The sequence below is a fragment of the Monoraphidium neglectum genome, assembly GCF_000611645.1.
Source record: "Monoraphidium neglectum strain SAG 48.87 unplaced genomic scaffold scaffold00140, whole genome shotgun sequence".
NCBI lineage: Eukaryota > Viridiplantae > Chlorophyta > Chlorophyceae > Sphaeropleales > Selenastraceae > Monoraphidium > Monoraphidium neglectum.
Genome location: NW_014013488.1, coordinates 14,961 through 32,331, shown reverse-complemented (window position 1 = coordinate 32,331; position 17,371 = coordinate 14,961). Strand labels below are relative to the sequence as shown.

Genomic DNA, 17,371 nt, shown 5'->3' with positions numbered 1-17,371 from the left:
GCCGCCGCAGATCTGTCGCTCGGCCGCGGCCTCGCCCACGCCGCTGCGGAGGCCGCGGCGGCGGCGGCGAGCGCGGCGGACCCGCGGGCGGGGCGCGAACAGTTTGCGCGGCAGATCTCGCAGTTTAGGCGGTCGCTGGAGGCGCGGCGAGCAGCGGACCCCGGGGCGCGGCTTGCGGAGGGGCGGCGGGAGGTGGCGGAGGAGATGGCCAGGCAAGCGGCGGCGGCGGCGGCAGCGGCGGCAGCGGCGGCAGCGGCGGCAGCAGCGGAGGAGGAGGAGGAGGAGGAGGAGGAAGAGGAGACCTCTGTTGAGGTGGTTGAAATAGAGGAGGAGAGCTCTTCAGTCGAGATTGTGGAAGTAGAGGAGGAAAGCTCTGTTGAGGTGATTGAAAGAGAGGAGGAGAGCGAAGAAGAGGAGGGTGAGCAGGAGGAGAGCCAGGAGGAGTTTGAAGAGGAGGAGGAGGAAGAGGAGGGCGAGGCACCGGCGCCGCTTGGTGGCATCCAGCTCATAGGTGGGTGGAGCCACCTTCACCCTTTGGTGCCCTCTTGTCCCCGCTGCGTCTCGCCAGGGCACCTTAGTGCAACCGTTGACTGCGCAGTATCTTGCAGCTCGGCAGGCAACATGTCTCGCTGCGCCTGTACGCCGCCTGTATGCCCGGAATCCATGTGTGCTTGCCCGCTGCGCCGCCCTTCTCTGCGGTGACCCGTCCGCCCCCAACCCCGCCCCACAGCACCACGGGGCGACTGGCAGCCGACAGAGGCGCAGCTGCGGCGGTTCCGCCAGGTCACGAAGCTGGGTGATCAAGCCGAGGTGCGCAGCTGCCCTGGGCTGCTGCTGGCTGCGTATGTGCGCTCGCTTGGCCGCCTTGGTCGCATGGGGTTACCGAATCAGTTGGCTTCAGGCCAGACTTTGCCACAAAATGATGCGCATGCAAATAATCTTGCAGATGCATGTGCAACAAGGTTGTGTTGGCAGATCTCTTCTGTATGTGCTGAAACGGTGTATAGGGGAGAAATATGCCGGTTCAAAATCTGGAAAGGGGCCACTTGCTCCATTCCGTTACCCCTGCACGCTTGAATGTCAAGCTTGCCTAAACAACCACAAGCATGCACACCCTCTCCCTTCCTCTGTGGCTGTCTCCGCCCCTCTCCCTCTCTTTGACACATACACACACACATACCATACACACACAGGCTCAGTTAAACACACACAATGTCTCCCTGCCCTCCGCCTCTCCCCTCTCTCCCTTCATCACCTGCTCTGTGCCGATGTGCCTATCCCCTGGCAACAACCCCAGGTGCTTCTTATACCGAACAAAGGGACTGAGCTCATACGCAAGCACTTCAATACCCTGGCAGAGAAGCAGTGGCTGAATGACGAGATCATCAATGCATACATGATTCTGCTGCAGGTGGGACCGGAGCAAGAGCAACTGTTTTGTGCGCATGCGGATGTGTGTAGTGGACTGATGTATGTGTGTGTGCGTGCGCGTGTGCACATTTGTGTTGAAATGTGCTGCGTGTGTGAGCATGTGTTTGTGCATGTGCACACAACACACGTGTATATCTGCGCGCACGTGCGGGGCGTGTGAGTGTGAGGATGTGTGCAAACGCATGCACACGTGCGTGTGCGCGCATGTGTTGATGCGCATACAGGGTGCACGCACATGTGCATGCGTGTGCGCGAACGAGTGTGTGAATGTCCTCACACCATGAGCACTTGCGGCGCCGTGCAGCAGCTGCAGGCCCACGATTGTCATGTGCCTGCATCCATCTGGCGGGGGTACCGCAGGCCACAGACGCCTTGCAGGGTCAGAGGCAGCAACAGCGTTGCGCCGCTCTGCCCGACGGTCGCCGAACCTCGCGTATGCCCTTCGGCCCCCCTCCCATGACCCCATCAGGTGCGCGACACGGTGCTTCGGGAGGCGGGCGTGGGGGCGCCGCGCTGCCACTTTTTCAACACGTTCTTCATGTCCAAGCTGCTGCAATTGCTGAAACCTCCACCAAAACAAGGCACTTACTGCTATGCAGAGGTGCGGGGAGGGTGCACGTGAGCGAGAATATCAACAAGACTGTGTGTGTGGCCATGTACATGCATGTGCATCCACGCATGCGTGTGCGCGCGCGCGCGTGTATGTGTGTGTGTGTGTGTGTGTGTGTGTGTGTGGTGTGAACATGCCCACGTGCGTGCGCACATTCGTGTGAGTGTGCGATTTCGTATGCAGCCGTGCGCGCCCTCGCGAGTTATGATGCCATCGGCACATGTGTACACATGTTCTCAACCACCCCCATGGACAGGCACACAGCGCAGCGCACAAAAACACGCACGCCCGCCCGCAACTGCGCAGGTGCAAGGGTGGACGAAGACGCCAAGGCTGCGCGCGGCGGGGCAGGCGTCTGCTGAGGAGGGCCTGCTGGGGCTGGATTACATCATCGTCCCTGTCCACTACCAGAGTCACTGGACCTGCGCGGTAGTCGACCTGCGGCGCAAGGTGGGCTCGTGCACGCCTTGTGCGCGTTTGTGACTTGATGTGTGTGTGTGTGTGTCTGTGTGTGTGTATGTGTGTATGTGCTTGCGTGTGTCCTTGCGTGTGTGCGAGCGTGAGCACATTTGAAGTCAAGTCTGTACGTGCGAGTGTGAGTCTGCGTGCCTGGCTGTGTGTATGTATGTGTGTATCTGTGTGTTGATGTGTACGGGCAGGCGTTTTGGTTTCAAAGTGAGCGAGGGGCAAGGAGGGGCAACGACTGCATGAGCGCCCACGGGGATCGCGCGCCTGGCAGAGCAGAGGTGCTTGCAGCGGAGCAGAGGGCTGCCAGGAGTCAGTGTGTGCGCACGCTGCACGCCGCGGTCACCTGGAACGCGGCCCTGCGAGTAGGCCCTCGCCCGCGTTAGCAGCCAGATCCCCCTCGCCGCGCGCGCGGCGCCCCACACGTTTCCTGGCCCCCGCCCTGCCCCCTGAGCGCTGCCATGGGCCATGTCACGTCACCCCACTCCCCCCCAAAAAAGGCCATCGTGTTCCTGGACTCCCTGGACTACGGCAATGCGCGCGCCCTCATGGCCCTGCGGCGCTGGGTGGCGGACGAGGCCCGGGACAAGCTCAAACAGGTCTGGTAGAGCGCTGGTTTTATGTGCGTGTGTGAGTGTGTGTGTGTGTGTGTGAGTGTGAGTGTGGGCATGCCGGGCGCACGCACGCATGCGCCTGTGTGCGTGTGTGTGCGCGCGTGCGTCTGCGTAAGCGCGTGGGTGTTCTGTGTGTGCGTGCGTGCAAGCGTTTGTGTGGAAGTGCATGCGTGCGTGCATGCGTGCGTGCGTGCGGTCGTGCGTGCGGTCGTCTGTGTGTAAGGCAGTGCCCTGGTGGGCCCAAGGGGCCCGGAGGTCTTGGGTGGGCCGTTAGCTTAAGGGGTGTTTTTGCAAGAGTACGACCATCGGAGGTCACACGCCGGAGGGCCGCTCGCTTCCTGGTCCACATCGGTACCAGAACCACCAAAACGAGGGGAGCCCTCATCGAGGAGCAGCCCTTCGCGCCCGGCGGACGCCCAGCCACGCCGTTTCGATCCTCGCAGCGGGCTCTTTTTGGTCAGGCCCACCCCAGCACCGTCCCCCAAGCCCACCCGCCACCTCGCCCTTGCATGAATACAACCCGGCCGCCCTTGCACCCCCCAGAAGTGGGACACCGCCCACTGGCGCGTGCTGACCCCGAAAGTCAAGCTGCAGCGGAACAGCTGCGACTGCGGCGTCTTCGCACTGCTGTTTGCCAACCGCGTCGCCCTCAACCGCGGGTTCGACTTCCGCCAGGTGCGGCCAGGCAGCGCGCATGGTGGCGCCGGACGGGGGCCGGGGAGTGGGGGGAGAGCCGGTCGGCCTCCGTTTGGCGGCGGCTGCTGGGGCGGCGCTCCCTGTCTTGCGTCTGACGCCGATTCATACCATTCAAGCAATGCCCCTCTGCTGCCTCCCACCTGCAGGCGCTCGCATACGCCACACCGCACCAGACCAAACCGCACCAACCCACACCCGCGCACACCCCTCCCTGCCCTCCTCACCCCAAAATAGGACGACGTGACGCTGTGGGGCCGCGTCCGCGTGGCCAACGAGATACTGGACCAAAAGATATACGATCACGAGGTCGGGCCCTGGCCTTGAGCCGCACGCAACCAGCAGCGGCAGCAGCAGCAGAAGCAAAAGCAGAAGGGGCGGCGGCGGCAGAGGTGCAGGCAGCGCGCCGGGCGGCCGCGCATCAGTGTCGGCCTAGCGCGCGGCGGCTAGCGCGTGCTGTAGCCCGGCGGCGGCGGAGGGCGTCACAACGGCGCATGCATGGAGGTCCGCTTTGCGAGAGACGGGTGCGGGCGGCCTTGATGGATGGTCCACCCGACAAGAGCGGGGGGAGGGCTTCCAGCGGGGCCGGGCTGCCGCCTTGGGTGCGGGGGGGCTTGTCGCGTTGGCGCGGCTTGCAGGCGGCGGCCAGGGCTGTGTGGGACCTGGACAAACAGCGGGCTGGGGGGGTCGCTCTCTGCTGTGAGAATGGGTGCCACCGCCAGGCACCCGCGCGTGCCTCGTTTGATGAGCGCCGCCATGGCACGGGCGCGCGCAAAGCGGGCACAGTCCAGGGCCGCTGCACGACCTGTGTGGGCGCCCGGCACTTTCTTGTTTTGTTTTTGGGGGCTTGTGGGCGTAACACGCCAGCACTGCAGAGCATATGACCTGCGACCGGCGGCGCTCCTGTGACCTGTTCCGTGCTTGTGACCTCGACGCTTCCACCCGTCCCCGCATTTTCACTCAGCACCTCAACCACCCTGTGCACATGGAGCTCGGCCCCGGCTTTCACATGTGTGTTAACTGCATTTTCGGGTCTGTAACAAAGCTGACAATGAGCACCCTTGGTAACAAATATGGTAAAGACGAGCACCCTCGCCACGCCCACCCTGCACTGGAGGTTGCCTCACAAGGCCCATCACCCACATCTCCAGCAACGCTCAACCGCATTCCGGTCGAGCAAGTTTCGCGGCGATCACAGCAGGAGCCATGAGGACAGCATCCGTTCCAGCATGCCGCAGTGCAGCTGAACGGCCGGTCTAGTCCAGCAAAAGAAAAGGAAAAGCCCATCGTGCCGCAGCAGCGCTCATAAAAAGGCAGTGCAAAAGCAGGATCACACCCCAAAAGCGTCACCAGGAGGTACGGCACGCCGCGACCATCGGCGCGGCATCATGCCAAAATACACTCGTCGCGCCGAGCGGGTGCCGCGCGCAGCCGGCGGGCCGCGCGTCACCGCCGGCTGGCGCCGACCAGCAGGCCAATGCCGACCCCAAGCACGGCCCCCAGCACGCCGACCCCCACAAGGCCGTCCCTCAGCACCAGGTCGTCGCACTCTGACGCCAGCGCCTGCGCCTGCCTGCGGGGCGGGCCGCGAGTGATTTGAAATTGAGGGGCCCCGGGTCGGCGTGTTTCAAGGGGCCGAATGACAGTGCGGAGGAAGGGGGGGAGGACATGTGTGAGCGCCCAAATGTGAATGACAAGGTTGCGACGCAGAGCGTGAGGGCGGAAGCCGTGGTGCAGCGCATGCAAGGAGGGCGGCGCTGACGCCGAGCTGCCCGGGCAGCGTCTAACTGCGAGCTGCGGCGCCGCGGCCCGCGGCGGCGGCGGCCAACCTGAAATCTGGGTGCTCCGCCAGGAGCGCCTTGGCGGCGCGGCGCGCCTTGATGTAGCTGCTGAGGTTGTAGAGGGCCACTGGAGAGGGGAGGGAGGGGGACGAGGTGGCGCTGTGACGCCAACACCGCCGCCCGCCCCTTCGCCCTTCTCAGCCCCAGGCGGTCGGGCTCTCGCACGCCCGGCCCCGACCGAGCTCCCCGTCCCTAAGCCAGCCCAGGCGCCGCAGGTCTGCCCCAAGGCGCAGCCGCAGCGACTGCCAACCGACAACCAGAGCGCCCCATCTGTGTCGCAGCAAGGAGCCCTCCTCCCACCAAACCCCACCTGCTGAAAGGTATTTGAGCTCGCGCGCCTGGTCGGGCGTGCACCTGTCGTTCTCCAGGGCCGCCTCGGCCAAATCTAGGCCGCGCTGCAGGTGGTTGCGGCTGCCGCTGTGGTGGACGAGCGCCCAGATAAGCCTGCGAACAAGTGGCGGCCGCAGGGTGTGGGGGAGGGTTTGGAGGTGGTGAGGGTGTCCAAGGGATGAGAGGAGTTCGAACACGCAGCCGCAAGAAAGCTGGCCACGAGTGCGCCTGCTGGGGTTGTGCCAGTGGCTGTGCAGCGGCTGCGCTAGCGGGCGATTTCAGGGATTCAGCAGCAGGGCCGCGGCCGCGCCCCGCGACAGCCTATGCACGCAAACGCCGCCGCTTCGTTTGCCACGCCGTCTGGCACGTGCCGCGGCGCCTGGTGCCCAGTCCGAATCCGCCCAAAACCATCCCCGCTGCCACCCCTTGGCCCGTCCCCGCCGGCCCCCCGGAAGGCAAGGGGGCGCACCTGCACTTTGCGCTCTCCAGCTCCTCCTGGCTGGCCCCGCTGAAGGCCGACTGGAACTCGGCCTGGAACTGCGCCACCTGAGAACAGATGCAAAATGGAGGGGATAACGTGTGTGGCGCGCGTGCCTGGATGCGGGTCAACGGGCTCGTTGGAGTGCTGCATGTGCAACCACAGGGGCCCGGTTGCGGCGGTTGCGGCTCACGCACGACCGCGGCGTGCTCTTCAGCGGCGCGCGGGGGCAAGGCTGGCACGCGGGCCCGCTTCGCAAGCACCTGCTCATCTGTTGTCTCCGGCAGTGAGAGCACCATTGCGTCTGCGTATGCGGCAAGGGGTGGCGTACGCGAGTCGCCTCAGGTACAGCACAGATCCACAGCACGGCGCAGGCGCCAACTGCGTCCGTGCGACAGCGTGCGATATCGGCGTTAGTAATATGCATCACTGTCAGGTCAAGGTCGCATGGATATCACCGGCGTCGCATACCATGCATGCAATCATCAGTGCAGGGGGATTTCTGTGCACGCACATGCTTGCCGGGGAGGGTGATGCAGTAGATATATGTATCTCAAGAATTTGATTGATCCGATATGTCTCGAGAGGTTGTGCTTTGTAGAGGTTGCTGCTGCACGACAGGTTCAGAGGTGATCTTATCATACAGTGTGCAGGCTGCCCGGGGGACACGATACGTGCTATGGGATTGATGTGGTGTAACCCCTGCAGGTCATGCTCCAAAGTGGGCGCCACAACGTGCCGTGCACGGGAGTGACGCGACACCTGGCTACCGACGGGTGAGTCGGTGACACCACGTGCCCCGCGCTCGTCGCCTCTCCAGCCGGCCTGTCGCCAGTACCCTTGCACGTGCATGAGCGTCATCAGCGATCCATATGGTGGGTCTCTAGGGGCATCATGAGGCAAGGGGCAACGGCGTTGACTTGGACCGCAAAGTCAACTTGTCGCCACTTGCCAGCGGTCGCAAGCAGAGGAGTGTGCTTCGAGCAGGACAGGTCAAACATCACGGGGTGCCCCCGCCCGGGCGCCTCGATAAGCCAAGCGCGTCAGCAGGCTCATGCCAAGGCGTTACTCTTGGACGGCTAGGAGCGACGCAGACCCGAACAAGTGGGGCAGCAAACTGTGAGCAGGGTCCAAGTACGCAGGAATTGGTCAAAATGCGGATTGGATCACGATCAGGACTACGCCCCATGAAATCACAAGCTCTTATGACACGTCGGCATTCACTCGTCTTGAATTATACAATACCCTCGTCCTCCTCTTGCTCCTCGGTCCCGTCCGCTGCGGGCACAGCCCCTGCAGTGGCGCCAGCGGCGTCCGCTCCAGCCCCCTCGCGGCCCGCCTCCCCGCCGGAGCCTTCAGCGGCCGCATCCGCAGCAACCAGCCCCTCCACCACCTTCTCCTCCCGGGTCAGCCGCCACCGCGCCTCCAACTCGGCCGCCTGCCGCGCCTCAGCCTCCGCCTCCTGCCGCAGCTCCTCAGCTTCCGCCGCCGCCTCGGCCTCTTCCTGGTCGCCACCCCTGCCGCCGCCAGGCGTCGCCGCCGCCGCCGCCGCCGCGGCCGCCGCCTCTGCGAGCTGCCTGTTGCGGAGCGCCTGGCTGGCCGCGAGCCGCCGCCAGCGCGCGACGCCCTCCTCCCTCTCCAGCTCCTGCGGGCCGGGGCGTGGCACAAACGGGTGTGGCGTTGAGAGCTGCCGTGCTGCAGCAAGCGCCAGCAAGCACTTGCAACGACAAATTTCCTGGCAAGCGCATGCCCAAGATCAACGGAATGCGAAACACAAGCATCTCGTTGGGCGAGGAGCGCCCGCGTCAGCAGCGGGCCGGCATCAGCGCCCCTCAGCGCGCCCCGCCCACCTGCAGAGCGCCCCGCAGCTCCGCCACCTGCTCCTCCAGCCCGGCCTCCTCGCCCGCCGCCGCCGCCAGCGCCGCGCCGAGCGCGCGCGCGTCCTCTGCCGCCGCCTCGGCCGCGGCCGCCAGCGCCTTGGCCTCTGCTGACAGCCGCGCCGCCTCCTTGAAGTCCTATGTTTTATGGTAGAGCAAGGTGATGCACGTGTGAACAGGTATCACCTTTCTTATGCTGTGAGGTGCGGCATGACAAGCTGCTCGGGTACACCGCGACGTGGCAAAGGGCGCGGGGTCGGCGCGGGGCCCTGCGAGGGCAGCTCGCGGCTGCTTGAAGGGGCCTCCTGCGGCAAGCCTGCTGAGCGCCGTCTGGGGCCGTGCGTGAAGGTTCCCGGCTCAGTGCTGGCCAGGGGGCACTGCAGTGCTCAGGGAGCTTGCAAGACATAACCAGTGCCATATGACAAAGGGAAGCCCCCGAATACCCCCAGCTCGTCCCGCCCACCCCCCAGCCCTGCACCTTGGCCGCGGCCGCCGCCTTCTTCTGCGCCTCCACCTCGGGCAGCTTCGCGGCAGCTGCCGCCGCCCGCTCCTCTGCCTCGGCCCTGCGCGCCCGCCTCTCGGCCGCCCTCCGGGCCGCGTCCGCCTGCTGGGCCGCCACCTCGTTGAGGCACGCCCGCAGGTCGCCCACCTTCTCGGCAGCTGCCGCCTCGGCCGCCGCAAGGGAGGCAAGCAGCTCGGCGGCCGCGCCCTCGGCGGCGGCGGCGGAGGATGCAGCGGCGGCGGCGGCAGAGCGCCCTGCGGCCCACCGACGGATCTCCTCCTCCTGCTCGGGGTAGGCGTAGCGGCAATCAGGTGTCGCCATGGAGCGGCGGCAGGGGCGGCCGCGGGACCGGGCTCGGGGCTGGAGGCGGCTGAGAGGCCCTGCCGCCGCGCCGTGGTCGGCTCCAGCGGGACGGGAGCGGCCTTCGGTAGAAGGAGGTCACAAGCCGTGCACAGGCGTGATGCAATGTCGAATAACACCCTCCACGCTTGTCACAAAGTGGGGACCCGCCCTGGATACACGGGCTGCGCTGCGCCACCGCCGTTCCCCAACCAGCGCTTTGATAGCACAGCCCGCACCTCCTTCCTCGCGCCCTGCTCCCGCTCCCCCGCCGCCCTCCTCGCCGCCTCCGCCGCCTCCCGCGCGGCGCCCGCCGCCGCCTCCGCCTCCAAAAGGGCGCGCTCCTCGGCCTCGAGCAGCTGCGCGTCGGCTTCCAGGCCGGCGCGGCGGCCGTTGAACTGCGCCGTGGCCGACGCCACCTGCGAGGGCAGCGCGGGAGGTGCCATGCGCAAGGCAGGCGTGCTGTGTGTGTTTGCCTCAAATCTAGACGTGCTTCCAGGTATCGACACACTGGCAGCTGACACTCAACTGGGCTGTGGGGGACCGGGCAAGAGCGCGCGTCCCTACAGGGCCGTCAGCGCCAGCCGCGGGCCAGCTGTCGGTGGCATTTGAATGGCGGCCACACCTGCGCACACGCCAGCTCCAGAGCTTCCGACGCCCCGGTCAGCTCGCGCTCCTTGGCAGCTAGCGCCGCCCTCAGCTGCTCGACCTCGGACTGCGGGTTTGCAATAGAAAAAGGCGGACGTCGGCAGCGGCGGCAGGGCGTGGGCGTGGGACAGCAGGGTGTGTGGCGGGAAGGAGGGTGGAGCCCACTGCCAAGGCACAAGCCTGGAAGGGCGGACGCGCCTGCCCAAGTGGCAAAGAGAGGAATTGCGTTTGTGTGTGAGAGAGGCGAGGCGCAGCCGTGACAGCAATCAGGGCAGGCTGCGAGGAGCGTGGCAGCCCATTTGCGCACCGCCAGCGCGTCGCGCCGCTCCTGCAGCGCCGCGCGCGACGCCTCGGCCGGCGCCGCCGCCTCGGCGACGTCCGCCGCCAGCTCAGCGCGGCGCTCGCCCAGCGCCGCCCGCAGACCTTCCACCTGCGGGCGCCGCGGCGGCGGCAGCGCAGGCGGGAAGCCGGGCATGTGGGTTGGATCAGCTGAGCAGCAGCACGCCTTTTGATATTGGGACGCCCCGGCTGGCACGTTGATGCAGGCTCTGGGCCTCTACTCTCCTGTGCTGGCGGGGGTGGTTAGGTTTTGCTCACCAACCCTAGGGCTTCTACAGTTCGTCACCCGCACCACACGTCGCACCTTTGCTTGATGCCCGGCGATCGCCGCCGCCGCCGCAGCCTCCGACCCCTCCGCGCACGCCAGTGCCTCCCCGCCCTCCTCCGCCGCCTCCTCGCCTTCCCGCGCCCGCGCCTCTGCCGCATCTGACAGGTATTCTGCCGCCGCCGCCAGCAGCGGCCCACGCAGTGCAGCCAGCCGCCGCCGCTCGAGCGCCGCGGCCGCAGCCTCGGCCTCAGCGGAGCGCAGGGCCGCCTCCGCGCCCGCGCGCGTGGCGGCCGCCGCCGCGGCAGCTGCGTCCAGCGCAGCGGCGGATTCGAAGGCCTCCGCCTCGACCGCCGCCGCCAGCTTCCGCTCAGCTTCCGCCAGCTCTGCGGCCGCCGCGGGCAGCTTCTCCACGAGCAGCCGCCGCCGCCGCGCGGCTACCCTCCGCTCAGCTGCCGCCGCGGCCGCCTCCTGGGCCGCAAGGGCCTCTGCTGCCGCCGCCTGCAGCTCGACCGCTGCACGGGCGCGCTCCAGCGCAGGGCCCCGCAGCGCGGAGAGGCGCCGCCGCAGGCCGTCTGCAGTCAAGTCCGCTGCAGTCACCAGCGGCGTCCTCGCCTCAAGCTTGACGCTGGGCGGCGCCGCCGCTGCGGCTCCAGGCAGCCCCGCCGCAGCTGCAGGCGCTCCGTCGGCGGAGGGAGGCAGCAGGTGTTCGTCGATAGCAGGCGTCGCCGCCGCGCGGGCCCCCTCCGACGAAGCTTGCGCAGCAGCCGGCGGCCCAAATACATCTTCTGGCAGGGCAGCGGAGCCGGACCCCACGAGCCCGTCCATCGAAGGCCGCGTGGACGCCCCAGCGCCGCTGACGCTCCCGACGCTGCTCCCGCCACCACCGCCGCTGTGATGGTGGTGCAAGGCAGCAGCCTGATGCTGGCTGATGGCAGCCGCAATGTCTGGCCCCAGCTCGACGTCGTCGCTCTTGCCGTATCCGACGCGCATCGTGGTTGTCTTCTTCTTCCGCGCCCCCGACAGCCCGCCGCCGCCCCCGCTGCCGCTGCTGCCAAACGAGCCGCTGCCGAGCCGCCCAGCCGCAAAGCCGGCCGCGGCCGCGGCTGCCGACGCGCCAAAGCCGCTGCTGGGCCCGGCGATCTCTGCGCCGCTGCTCACGCCGCTGGAAGCGCTCGCCAGCGCAAGTGCGTGCTGCTGGCTGGGGCCAGGCGCAGTCCCCAATGTAGAAGGCCCTGCGCCGCCGCTGCTGCCGCCGCCGCCACCGCCACCGCCGCTGCTGCTGCCGCTGGAGGGCGCCTGCTGTAATTGACGGTCCACTGGCAGCGGCGCCGCCGCAGCTGCTGCGCCGCCGCTCCCGACGGCTACGCCGCCCATGGGCCCGAGGGCCGCCCCCTGCGCGTCGGCCCCAGCTCCCTGCCGCAGCACGGCCACCGGCCCCGCCGCACGCGCGCTCTCAACCGCGGCCACCGTCGAAGAGGCTGCCGCCACCGCCGCGCCGCCGCCGGCAGCGGCGCCGCCGCCTACCATGGTCGGGACGCCCGGCTGGCGGTGTTGGTGTGGTGGCGCCTGCTGCGCAGCTGCCGCCTGTGGGACATCCGGCGCACCCCCTAACGCGCCGCCGTGCTGCTGCTGCTGCTGCTGCTGCTGCTGCTGCTGCTGCTGCTGCTGCTGCTGCTGCTGCTGCTGCTGCTGCTCCTGCTGCTGCTGCTGCTGCTGCTGCTCCCCCTGCGGTAGCTCCCGATCATGCTGCTGCTGCTGCTGCTGCGGCTGCTGCTGCTGCTGCTGCACCGCGCTGCTGGTGGACGCCCCTCCACTGACATCCAGGCCCATCAAGCAGAACAAAGACTCATCCAAGGGCCCGACCCCACCCGAGCTCGCTGCCCCGCCCGGGCCGCCCAAGGCGCCCAGCTGCGGCTCAGGCGCGTCGCGGGCCCCTGCTGCCGCCCCAACGCCTTGCGTATTGACCAGATTGTGGTCTGGCCCCGCGGCGGGCGCCGCTGCAGGCTGAGAGGCAACTTCCCCGCCGAGGGGCGCCGACGCGCTGGGGCCCGGCACGGGCAGGTGCGGCTGCGGCTGCCGTGGCTGATCCTGCTGCAGCTGCAGGGTGGTGACGGCTTCCGCCTGCTGCTGCTGCAGTGGCGTCACCTGGCGCGGCTGAGGAGCCGCAGGCTGCTGCTGCTGCTGCTGCTGCTGCTGCTGCTGCTGCTGCTGCTGCTGCTGCTGCTGCTGCTGCTGCAAGGAAGGTGGAGGCGTTGGTTCCGGCTGCTGCGTCGGAGGGTCCGGCTGGTCAGCCAGGGCCGCGAAGAAGGAGCCCAGCCCCGCAGAGAGGACCCTGGGCTGCTGATGTGGCGCCGACGCATGCTGTGAGGCCCGCGGCGGCGGCGCCGCCTGCTGCTGAAGCTGCGGCTGCTGCTGCGAACGCGGTGCCGCCGCCGGCGCGGCGCTCTGCTGCTGCCCTGCGCGCGGCTGCTGCAGGGCCGGCTGGGGGGCCGCTGGCGGCGGGCCCCAGCGCGGCATGAGGCCGCCGGAGGGGCCTCGCTGCAAAAAGCCTGCAGCGGGTGCCGCCGCTGCTTGAGCGGCCACCGGTGCCGCGCTCCTGCTGCCGCTGCTGCCGCTGGGCCCACCAAAATCGTCGCCGCCGCCGAGCCCGCCGAAGGTGTGTGTGTCCGTGGCGAGGCTGAGGCCGCTGAAGAGGTCGTCATCCGCGGGCGCACTGAGGGGCGCTGCCGCAGCGGGCTCCGGTGACCCTGATCGCACGGTCAGCACGGTGCGCGCTATGAGGACAGCAACGCATCAGTCACACGCCCGCCCCTGCATGCAACGCGCACAGCCGCCCCCGTCACTACCGACGCCCAGCCCCGCCCCGCAACCGTCGCGCCGGCCGCGCCCGCCGGCACACCTCTGCCGTTGGCCGCCGCGGCGTCGTCCGATATGTTCGCAGACGCCAAAATGCGCTGCGTGAGCCCCTGAAGGTCGGCCTGCATCTCCTGCAGCTGCCTGCGGCGGCCGGGCGGGCGTGTGCGCAATGGGCGGCATGGCTGGGTCGAAATCCGCGCATGGGGCGTGCATGGGCCGGGCATCGGTGCATGGGGCGGCGGTAAGGTTGCATGTGGCTGCATGCCGCTGCAATTGTGTGCAGGCATGTGGTGACCTGCATGCGCGGACTGTACGCGCGCGTGCTCACATGTACCAGACTGTCCTCTCAGGCAGGGGCATCTGCGCGGTCTCCACCTCCAGCTGTTGCACTGGTGGGGGCACGCGTGTGGCACATGGTGGGTCAGCTTTCACACATGGAGAAGAATACACAGCGCATGGGTCGTTGCTTGGCAAAATGCGATGGTACCAGCCAGTCGGCAGCAGCGCCGCGCCCTTGCAACTCACTGAGGCGGGTGCTTTCATTGATCATTGGAAAGGCCTCTGCGTCGCCCGGCTGCAAGATCCGCAGCTGCTGCAGCAGCGCTTGCGCTTGTTGCAGCATGCCCTGGACGCCCATCGGGCGTCCTTGCTGCCGGCTGGGGCTGTCCATCCTGGTGGGGCTAGATCCCTTCCTAGTAGGCGAGCTCTTCCGGCCGAAAAGTTCCTTCAGGTCCTTCATGGGTGCCGCGTTCAGTTGCCTGCGGTCTGGGAGAGCCCGCCCTTTTGCATGCGCAACTGCGTTGGGAATCACATTCCAGACATTCTTAATCTGAACACTATTATAAAGTCACTAGGCAGGCAGTATATCACAGATCTACAGCAACCAGCACTGCAGGTACTGTAATGTCACAGGGTGTGTGGTACTATACATAACCGTGAGAACCATAAATAGAATATCGGGCAATAAACCAGCATAGTGTCTCTAGCTGAGGGCAGCTGCAGCATGAGCATGACGACCTGCGCCGGCGCATCTGATTGCGTTGCGACTGGAGCTTCAGCCGCCGGTCACTTGAACGCGACTCTGATCGACCTTGCCCTAGATGTCCTGAACGAGCCAGGTGTGGCTTGTGACCAGATGGGGCCTTCTCACAAAGCAGGCAAAGCACATGCGGGCATACACCTAGCTTTGAGTGGCGTCGCCCTGCCTGTCGCGGCGCTGCAATCAGGCAGTGCGATCAGTCTGCTTGATGTGTGGAGGTCACATTCTGCCTGGATGTGACATTTGACGGTAGCCAACGATGAACGTACGGCGGCAACCCGCCTTCCCACTGCCCAGACCCCTGGAGGAAGGCCGCCCTTACGGCAAACGCCGCGGCGCTGTGGCGCTCTGGCGCCGTGGAGCGCGTCGCGCCTCTCACTGGCTCCAGCCTGGCGGCGGCCGCTGCGTGCGTGCCCGCGCGGCCCGCGCGGGCCGAGGGCATTGTGCAGATCATAACAGACCGGACGAAGGCCCCGCGGCTGAGCAACAGGCAGGCCCTGCTGCACAACCTGGTGCACATTGAAAACTGGTGAGGAGACGAGCGTGCCGTGCTGCGCTGCAGGCCGCGCCAGGCAGCCGCACGGCGGGCAAGCGGCTGCGCCCGGGAGCCGCGCGCGGCCTGACAAAAGAGGCTCCCACTTCCTGCCGCAGGGCGGTGGATCTTGCTTGGGACGTAGTGGCGCGCTGGGGCACGGACCCCACTTTGGTGGGGGCCCTGCCGCGGCAGTTTTACGACGACTTTGTGGCGGTGGCAGAGGTGCGCGAATCTGTTGGGCGCCCAGATCACGAGGGATCAGATTCCTCGAATGCGCTCGTGTGTGCGCGGGCGTGCGTGCGTCCATGCGCGCGCGGGCGTGTATGTGTGTGTGTGTGTGTGCGTGTGTGTGTGAGCATAAGTATGTGCGTGTGTATGTGTGTGTGTTTGTGCGCGTGCACGTGCATACGGCCATACGTGGCCGTACACACCGCACGGGCGTGCGTGCGTGTGCGCTCGCATGTGCAACGGCCTGCGGCCATGCATGTGCAAGTGCAATCTTGCGTCTATGGGTGCGGCTGCCGGACGATGCTGCCCCTGGCATTGACCTGCTCAGGGGTGCTTGCCATCAAGACGCCTGCTGCACCAGCCCTGCTGATGCCCCGCTCATGACGCCCGCAACCGCCAGGACGAGGCGCGCCACTTCACGCTGCTGGAGGCGCGACTACGCGGCACGGGCTCGCGCTACGGTGCATTCCCTGCGCACGACGGGTGAGGGCGTTGCCAAGCGGCGAATGTGGAGGGCTTTGCACGAGCTGCGTCGCGTTCTGCCTGCTGTCGGCTGCTGCCTGTCATTGCTATGCCTGTCATTGCCTATGTGTTCCGTTGCTCCGCCTTCCATTGCCCATGCATCCCACTGATCTGCCCGCCATCGACATTGCCATGCCCCCCGGTGCCATTTCTGCCGTCGCCATCTGCGTTGTTGCCAAGGTTGCTGAACTGACAGACGGCACGCTCCAGCCCCTTCGGACGTTACTCTTTTGTCACCACTCCTCAACAGCGACCCGAAACTCCAAACCCTACATCCCGCACCCTCTGCAGGCTCTGGGACGCCGCCGCAGCGACGGCGCACTCGCTGCCCGCGCGCCTGGCTGTCGAGCACTGCTGCCATGAGGCGCGCGGCCTGGACGTGCTGCCCTCCACGATCGCTAAATTCAGGGGCGGCGGGGACGGCGAGACGGCAGCATTGCTTGAAGAGGTGGGCAGGATGCGCGCGCGCATGTGACATCAAGACGATGATCGAAATTTGAACCTCCCTGCTTGGCCCATCACTCCATGGAGTGCTGGCACATTTTGCTTGCGCTGGTGCGTGCTTGAGGGACCGTGTGTGGCGGGTGCGGGTGAGCGCAAGGGAGCGGACAAAGCCCCCTTGCTTGGTGCCGCACGCAAGCGCTCATGTGCACATGCGCACGTCATCTGTGCGCTAGGGCGAAGCTGTCTGTGCTCAAAACCCGACTCGCCGCGCCGCCCCCTGCCCTTTGCAGGTGGTGTACCCCGAGGAGGTCGGCCACTGCGCAGCCGGCGTGCGGTGGCTGAAGCACCTGCATGCGGAGGCGCGGCGGCTGCACGGACGCCAGCGCACCGCACATGCTAGCTGCGGCGGGCCCGACGGGTCGGCAGATGGGGCGGCTGAGGCGGCGGCTGGGGCTGGGGCGGGGGCAGCGGTGGCGGCGGCAACGGCGCCGGCGCCCCAGGTGGAGGCTGAGGGGGATGCGAGGGCGCGGCTGCAGCGGATGGTTCTGCGGCAGATGAAGGGGCAGCATCAGCAACCTGTGGCGCAGGCAGACGGCACCAAGCCTCCGCCCTTGCCCTTGCAGGCACAGCAGATGCAGCAAGGGCAGCAGCAGCAGCTGGAGCAGGAGCAGGTGCAGCAGCAGCAGGTGGAGCAGCAGGTGGAGCAGCAGCAGCACCAGCAGCAGCAGCACCAGCAGCAGGAGCAGGTGGAGCAGCAGCAGGTGCAGCAGCAGCAGCAGCACCAGCAGCAGCTGCAGCAGCAGCAGCAGCAGCAGCAGCAGCAGCAGCAGCAGGTGCGGCAGGAGGGGGTGGAGCCGAGCTCAATGCCTGCCTGGGCGCGCGAGGCGCTTTCGTTCGAATCCCCAGAGGCGTGGTTCCACTGCCTGGTGCTGCAGCATTACGGCAACCTCAAGGGCCCGTTCAACGCCGAGGCGCGCGCCCGCGCGGGGTTCACGCCCGAGTGGTACGAGCCGCTCGTGGCGGCGGCAGCGAAGAAGGGCGGCGCAGGGGCGGCGGCGGCGGGCGGCGGGGCGGCCGCGGCTGGTGCGGCGGGGTGAGGGGGACAGCAGGTGGCGTGGGAGCCCTCTACATGGCTCTATGCAGCACCAAGTCGCCAAGTTGCTGAGTGCACTGTTGTTTGTCACAACAAGCAGACTTCAGCCCAGACCAAGCATCTGCCGCTGTAATGCTGCATCAAGCTGCACTGTCGCTGCGGCGATCAACAACACACTTCCAAGGAGTGGGATTACGAGTTGAACTGTGCCTCACTGAA

General features: G+C 67.2%; 4 protein-coding genes across 4 annotated transcripts in view; 2 read left to right on the top strand and 2 right to left on the bottom strand.

The window, feature by feature from the left end:
- Positions 1–4,140, top strand: part of MNEG_1415 (Sentrin-specific protease 1) — a gene marked incomplete at both ends in the record, with an annotated part of 5,128 nt that extends 988 nt beyond the window's left edge. Inside the window, 8 exons of the mRNA XM_014050107.1 lie at positions 11–511; positions 731–810; positions 1,298–1,411; positions 1,901–2,032; positions 2,348–2,491; positions 3,007–3,105; positions 3,664–3,795; positions 4,051–4,140. Of these exons, the coding sequence (XP_013905561.1) occupies positions 11–511; positions 731–810; positions 1,298–1,411; positions 1,901–2,032; positions 2,348–2,491; positions 3,007–3,105; positions 3,664–3,795; positions 4,051–4,140 (1,292 nt within the window). The remainder of the gene's footprint in view (positions 1–10; positions 512–730; positions 811–1,297; positions 1,412–1,900; positions 2,033–2,347; positions 2,492–3,006; positions 3,106–3,663; positions 3,796–4,050) is intronic.
- Positions 4,141–5,259: 1,119 nt separating this feature from the next.
- Positions 5,260–6,761, bottom strand: MNEG_1414 (hypothetical protein; the record flags this gene model as incomplete). The annotated part of the gene is made up of 5 exons (XM_014050106.1): positions 5,260–5,386; positions 5,643–5,721; positions 5,965–6,098; positions 6,454–6,530; positions 6,726–6,761. 5 exons carry the CDS (start codon positions 6,759–6,761, stop codon positions 5,260–5,262), a joined length of 453 nt encoding a protein of 150 aa, XP_013905560.1.
- A 935-nt stretch (positions 6,762–7,696) lies between these two features.
- MNEG_1413 (hypothetical protein) lies at positions 7,697–13,834 on the bottom strand (the record flags this gene model as incomplete). Its single annotated transcript, XM_014050105.1, has 8 exons — positions 7,697–8,107; positions 8,313–8,477; positions 8,818–9,123; positions 9,420–9,599; positions 9,806–9,895; positions 10,136–10,258; positions 10,472–12,667; positions 13,817–13,834. The coding sequence occupies 8 exons, from the start codon at positions 13,832–13,834 to the stop codon at positions 7,697–7,699; spliced, it is 3,489 nt and encodes a 1,162-aa protein (XP_013905559.1).
- A 460-nt stretch (positions 13,835–14,294) lies between these two features.
- MNEG_1412 (Uncharacterized protein) lies at positions 14,295–17,156 on the top strand (the record flags this gene model as incomplete). The annotated part of the gene is made up of 6 exons (XM_014050104.1): positions 14,295–14,409; positions 14,628–14,859; positions 14,982–15,087; positions 15,494–15,576; positions 15,907–16,063; positions 16,350–17,156. The coding sequence occupies 6 exons, from the start codon at positions 14,295–14,297 to the stop codon at positions 17,154–17,156; spliced, it is 1,500 nt and encodes a 499-aa protein (XP_013905558.1).
- Between the last annotated feature and the right edge of the window lie 215 nt (positions 17,157–17,371).